We start from the raw sequence: 6000 nt of genomic DNA, 5'->3' as shown, positions 1-6000 counted from the left end.
TCGCCGGTGGTGGCTCTTGTAACTTTGCGCTTTGAGATCTCTCCTGAAGTTGCATTATTGTAATTCTCTTCTTCTTAATGAAAACGTGCTATGCACGTCTTAAAAAAAGATTTGCATTCCTTTACTGGATCCATAAGATGGATTCTCTTGTCAGTTACGGAATCCTCAGCACTATTCTCAAGGTGTTCGCTCTTTGGCCTCCTTCGGTTGAATGTGTATATGCCTGCAGTTTGATTGGAACTGCCAGAGGATATAATGCTATTTTTTTCATTGATTGGGGAGCTGACAATGGGAGCAACATCAAATTTGTCTAAATCCAGGTTGCGAATATGCTGGTTCTTATCTTCTTTCTTGTCTGATCTTGTTCTCTCGTGTTCTGCTCTCTAAGAGGTCTTCTGGCGTGTTAACTGCATCCAGATAATCATCTTTAACTGATGATAATACATCAGGATTGATTGGTTCAACGGCTGTAGTGATCTGTTATCAGAATTAAACGGACTCAGGGCATTGGGTCAATCAGATACATCATGGCTTCAGTAGCATGTTGCCCCACAGGATGCGCTGGAACTCCCGGACCCAGTGCATCATCAATGTGACCATCCAACATTACTGAGCTTAATCTTCTAGCATCGAGCATGTTACCGTTGATTTCCTTCAAAGGACTCCTGGCAGACTTCAGAGCTCCTCTTAGAGAAAACCCTCCATGTTGAAGAACATTCTTTGACCGTTCCCATTTCTCATTTGAATTCCTTTGGCTTGTGTGTCCTTCCCACCAGAATTGGCGGAGCATGAATCTAAAATCTCCTTTCTTGCCATGTGTAAGCTCTCCATCGTATTAGCAGAATGATTGGCACCTTGTCTATCCAAAAACTTTGAGGCTTTGGTCGGTTGTTCACGATTGAATTGAATCATGGAACGGATTCGTTCCTGGAGGGGAATGAGTGGATCTGGTTGTGTCACTCGATCCTGTGGGTTTCATTCTGAAGGTCAAGACATGGGGATTGATTCTGGAGCGCTAAGAGGCTGGAATAACCAAAACAAGTTGAAATAGAATGAAGGCCAGATGTATTCCGATCCAAACCGAACGGTTATTTTAGGTCGGATTTTAAACCGAGTCAAATTAATCCGTACGGAATAGATCTCGTTCCGGATGGTTCCGAGAGAACCGAGAGACCCGAAGGAGAAAGATCGTGTTCAAGGGCCTGAAGTGGCAGCATACATCCGTTACCGTCAGAAGTGTTGGACAGCAGCTGAGAGCTTGCGACTTCGTAAACGGTGGCACGTCCTGGTACATGTTTTCCGTGTGGGAACTGGGAACATCTTCGTACTTAGTAGCTCGTAGCAGCAGCATCGCAACCAGAATACAAGAAATTTGCCCGCATGCTCAGACAACGACGCTGGGTGTCTCTTCTATAACAAGCGTTTCCCCTCGTCTCTTTTCAAAGTGTTGTTCAATTGGCTGACTGTATAAATAAACTATCCGCGGACGATTCATTCAGCGCGGCTAGACATCGATGAACACCCGATCGAACCATTCATCCTCAAGATTTGAAAGACAAAAAAAGCTCGATGGAGACAAAATTTGACCCAACAACAAGCTTCTGACAAAGTTGCAGCATTGGACAGCAGCCACGAATTTCACGAGACAAAATCCCCTTCTTCTGCCCAGCCACCTACCACTGCTACCAGCGCCATCCGGTCCTGCAACAATGCGGTGGAGCAGGACCGGCGTCTCCACCTTGCCGGTGGGGTGGGGCACACCACGCGCGCGCTTCCAAAACCCTGGACGCGAATTTCGCGTGCTCACTGCTCACGCGCGGGCCTCGTGCCCCGACGGCGACGGCCGCGACCACGAGGAAGAGGTGCTGGCCCAGCTGACGGCGTCGTGTGGGGGCGGGGGTACGCCGTGCGCGCAGACGAAAGGCACCGGCGGCAGTAGGCTGTTGACTTCGCTCCAGGCGCGGCCGGCGCACGCACGGGCACGGCGCTCGCCTCGGCGGGTGGCGCGACCGCGCGAGGGGAAGGAGAAGAAGAAGAAAAAAAAAACGAGCGACACGCCGCGCCGCTCGTGCTTACCGATTGAAATTTTCAATTCGTAAAGACCACGAGGAGCGGAGACTGCCGGAGGCCACCACCCCCTCAGATCTGATCCGATCGGATCAGCAATAAAATCCCTTCACTACCCTCCGTTCCAAGTTCCAACCCGACCAAAAACAAAAGGCCCCGTTTTCTATTTATATAAGCAGAAGCCCACCTCTCCCCCGCGCTCCTCCACCACGTGACCCCTCCGGCTGCCCCCCTTCCCTGTAGCCGCGAATGGCCTGCTCCCACCTCGCCGCGGCGCCTTCCGCGGCGACCGCCGCGGCCCGCGCGCGCTCCCCGGCTCCCTCCCATGCACCCGCCTTCGCGCGCGTCCCGGCGACGCCCCGTACGGACCGCTCTTCCCAGTTTCACTCTCACACCCTCGGGCCGCGCGGCCTTTCCTCGCCTGATTCGGCTCATTGTTGACCGATTTGGCTGCGCTGCCTCCCACCCGCAGGTCTCGCGAGCGGCGTGCTGTCGGCTAGGGGCGGGAGGGCGGCGTCCCCCGTGGCCTTCGCCGCGGTGGCGGCGCCGGTGGCGGACCTGAACGGCCGCCCGGCCACGGAGAAGCAGCCCATCATCGTCATCGACAACTACGACAGCTTTACCTACAACCTCTGCCAGGTATACGCCGTTTTGTGTTTGTTTGGGACGTGTCCCCTTGTTCCGAATCGTTTTGGTTCTGTGATCTGTGTATGTGATATCCTTTGCTACTCGAGATGAGTGGCGGCGATCTTCTCCCGTGGCATGTGTGCAGCATTGTTCATTTGGTTGCTCAAATGCTGTTGTTCTTTGCACATTTCTGGATAATTGTTTGAACATTTTTCCTTCGGCTTTAATTAGATTGAAAAATGTTTGACTATTCGCAAGATGAGATGTTATGCCATGATGGGATTATTTCTTTTATTTTCGCTCTTGATGCTAGATCTTAGGATAATAGATCTTTCTTGGGGCATGTCATTATTATTGACAATTAGGCTAACGGCGTGTATTTCAATTGTTCCTCATAGGTGGCATCCATTTATCCTTTTTTTTTTCAAGATACATTTCATTTTGCACTTTACTAAAACATATGCTATGAGCCCAGCATGCCTTTTTTTGACATTTTGTGTTTTATGATGAAGTATATGGGGGAGCTTGGATTAAACTTCGAGGTGTATCGTAATGATGAACTGACCATAGAGGATGTAAAAAGGTATATATAGTTCTCTTAGAGCATTTTTCAATTTTGACGTGGATGCTTTTTATCCCAAAAGGAAACTCTCATTTTGATGATCATGCTCCTTTTTTCATGATTGTGTAGGAAGAACCCAAGAGGAATACTTATTTCTCCAGGACCTGGTAAGTTTGTCTTATTGAATACCTCAAGAGTTGAAGCTCTGAATCCTGAGCATAACAAAATACTTTCAAATTTGTTCTTTATTAGGTGAACCACAAGATTCTGGTATATCATTGCAGACTGTTCTTGAATTGGGCCCAACCATCCCAATTTTTGGAGTTTGTATGGGTCTGCAGTGCATCGGGGAGGCATTTGGAGGTAAGAATTATATTTGTACCAGGTCACTAGTTTTTCCATGACCTCATATTTTATCTCTCAAACCTTTATGTACATGAATATGCAGGAAAGATTATCCGTGCTCCTTCTGGAGTGATGCATGGAAAAAGCTCTCCAGTTTTTTATGACGAGGAATTAGGAAAGGCCTTATTTAATGGCTTGCCAAAGTATGATTTGATTTCTGAACCATTGAGTCAGCCAAATTGTATTTTGTTTGTGATGTGTATTGTTTTACATTTTACTGATGCCCATAGCTTATTGTAGTGTTCACAGTTACTAATTCCCATTGTCACTAGTTTTCATCAAGTGCTATTTTGTTAGTTAACATTGTGACATGCAACTAACGCTGAAGTTATTAGTCATAGCAAACATCATGTCCTTCATTCTCCTTTTAACTGATAGGTCATTCAGCTATCTATGAGAAGTTCCTAATTTTTTTTGTTTCTTTTCTTCAAGAACATAAATGTTTTCTTACTTGAGCTATTGGGGAGATGGTTATATAACATTCACATAGTACTGACAAAATAACATTTTTATCAGAAAACCAAAGCTGTTTCTTAATTCAGCTTGCGCTGCCCTCCCAAGTAAGCATTTGATTTGACACCATCCTTTGCTTCCATGGACAGCCCTTTTACTGCCGCGAGGTACCACAGCTTGGTCATCGAGGAAGAAACCTTCCCACACGATGCTCTAGAGGCCACTGCATGGACTGAAGATGGGCTTATCATGGCTGCTCGTCACAAGAAGTACAAGCACATCCAGGTATTTATACTTCCCAATCCTTCACGTGCACGGCAGTTGATGCTTACACTGACCCTTTAAGCCATGATGACGAAGTTTACCTGGAGCTGTATACTTGTCGTGAGTGCTAACACTAACTGTTTCAGGGCGTCCAATTCCACCCGGAGAGCATCATCACCCCTGAGGGCAAGAAAATCATCCTCAACTTCGTCAAATTCATTGAGGAACTGGAGAAGCAGCGTTCGTAGGGGAGATAGGTGCTGCCAGCGTCTCCATAGATCAGGCAGAAGCAGAGAAAAGTCGCTTGAGCCCTGCAGTTGCAGGGCTGGCAGTGAAAGTTAACTAGGAAACAGCTTTCCTCTCTTCATTCGTTGCTGTAATTTAAGCCGTGTGGACTGAGATCTCGAATAAAGTTCATCTGGTGAAATAAGCACCGGTGCTGGTGCTCTTTCGATGAATAAATCTGGTTATTTTCGGCAAGCAGGCCTTGGCAACATTCCCGTTAGTTATGGGACTTCTGGGCTTCTGCCCATGGCAAATTGGCAAGACTTCTGGTGTTGCTCGTACTACCAAACCTTCTGCTGTTCTCCAGCACGGTCGGTCTTGTCCTGGTGTCATGGTGATAGCTTGGTGGAGCCGGGTCAGCCTATTGAGCCCGTAGCAAATCAACCATACCTCCAACAAATAGCCTATGTAGTCATCTGGGCATTTGGATATAAGACCTAGAATGAAAGTTATAAGTGGCTCAAATAAATTTCCATGAGATCCTTATTGCTAAGTGAATTTGCCTCATAAAACAAAAGGATCTTCGATAATCACTAGCTGATGCAAATCCACAAGATAATAACAAAACAGTATCCATGAGTAGTTAAAATTGACGAGCAAGGAACAACCTTGGCGAATGGAGAGACACAAAATGGAAAAATTCTTCAGCTGGAAACACTGTGCTATCTATCCATACACTCGAGCACAAAGATTTCAGCAATCTTCAAATTGAAAATAAAAAAATTGTCGTCTCCCTGCCATGAGAAAGAAATTTGGAGCAAGTTATGTGCAAAAGATGCAAGCACAACTTTATCCTAAAGCATGCACGGCTCTTGGAGAAGGATAACTCAAAGATACAGTAAGTTAGCTCTAGATAAAAAAAAGACATCATCAGCGAAGGCATTATATAATGCCTCCAACTATACAGCTAACTTATACATTGACGAACAATGCATGAACGATAATGGTAAAATTTTTGAATTTTAGAGGCATGACAATACTCACCTTTAGTTTCGTCCTAATGCTCAACGAATTAATGTTCAAACAGTTGTCATATATTACTATCTCCATACTTGATCTTGATCTGTTTGAACTATTGTGCCTGTAAACGCAAAAGACTAAAATAGACACTTTGCACACAGGTGGAAGCATATGGAACACAACACGACCGCTTAGAGAAAAAGATGTTACAGAAGCATAATTTTGTATACCAAGAAGCATAGCTTAGCACGCATGGAACAGCAAAGCACGACTTATTACAGTGGAGTGATTTGGTGAGTTCATCTCGTTCAGGTTCAGGGTCTGGGATTTCCCTAAAGCAAACTACTCTGCTGTAACATCTTCAGCAGCACTGGACA

At 46.0% G+C, this 6000-nt stretch overlaps 1 protein-coding gene across 1 annotated transcript; it reads left to right on the top strand.

Moving 5' to 3' along the window:
* Nucleotides 1-2212: 2212 nt before the first annotated feature.
* LOC101786397 (anthranilate synthase beta subunit 1, chloroplastic) lies at nt 2213-4872 on the top strand. The gene is made up of 8 exons (XM_004975818.4): nt 2213-2428; nt 2540-2706; nt 3207-3277; nt 3386-3423; nt 3509-3619; nt 3705-3804; nt 4264-4399; nt 4525-4872. The coding sequence occupies exons 1-8, from the start codon at nt 2317-2319 to the stop codon at nt 4624-4626; spliced, it is 837 nt and encodes a 278-aa protein (XP_004975875.1). The 5' UTR covers nt 2213-2316; the 3' UTR covers nt 4627-4872.
* The last annotated feature ends 1128 nt before the right edge of the window (nt 4873-6000 follow it).

The sequence above is a fragment of the Setaria italica genome, chromosome VII (genome assembly GCF_000263155.2).
Source record: "Setaria italica strain Yugu1 chromosome VII, Setaria_italica_v2.0, whole genome shotgun sequence".
Classification (NCBI taxonomy): Eukaryota; Viridiplantae; Streptophyta; class Magnoliopsida; order Poales; family Poaceae; genus Setaria; species Setaria italica.
This window is presented reverse-complemented; position numbering and strand designations above follow the sequence as displayed.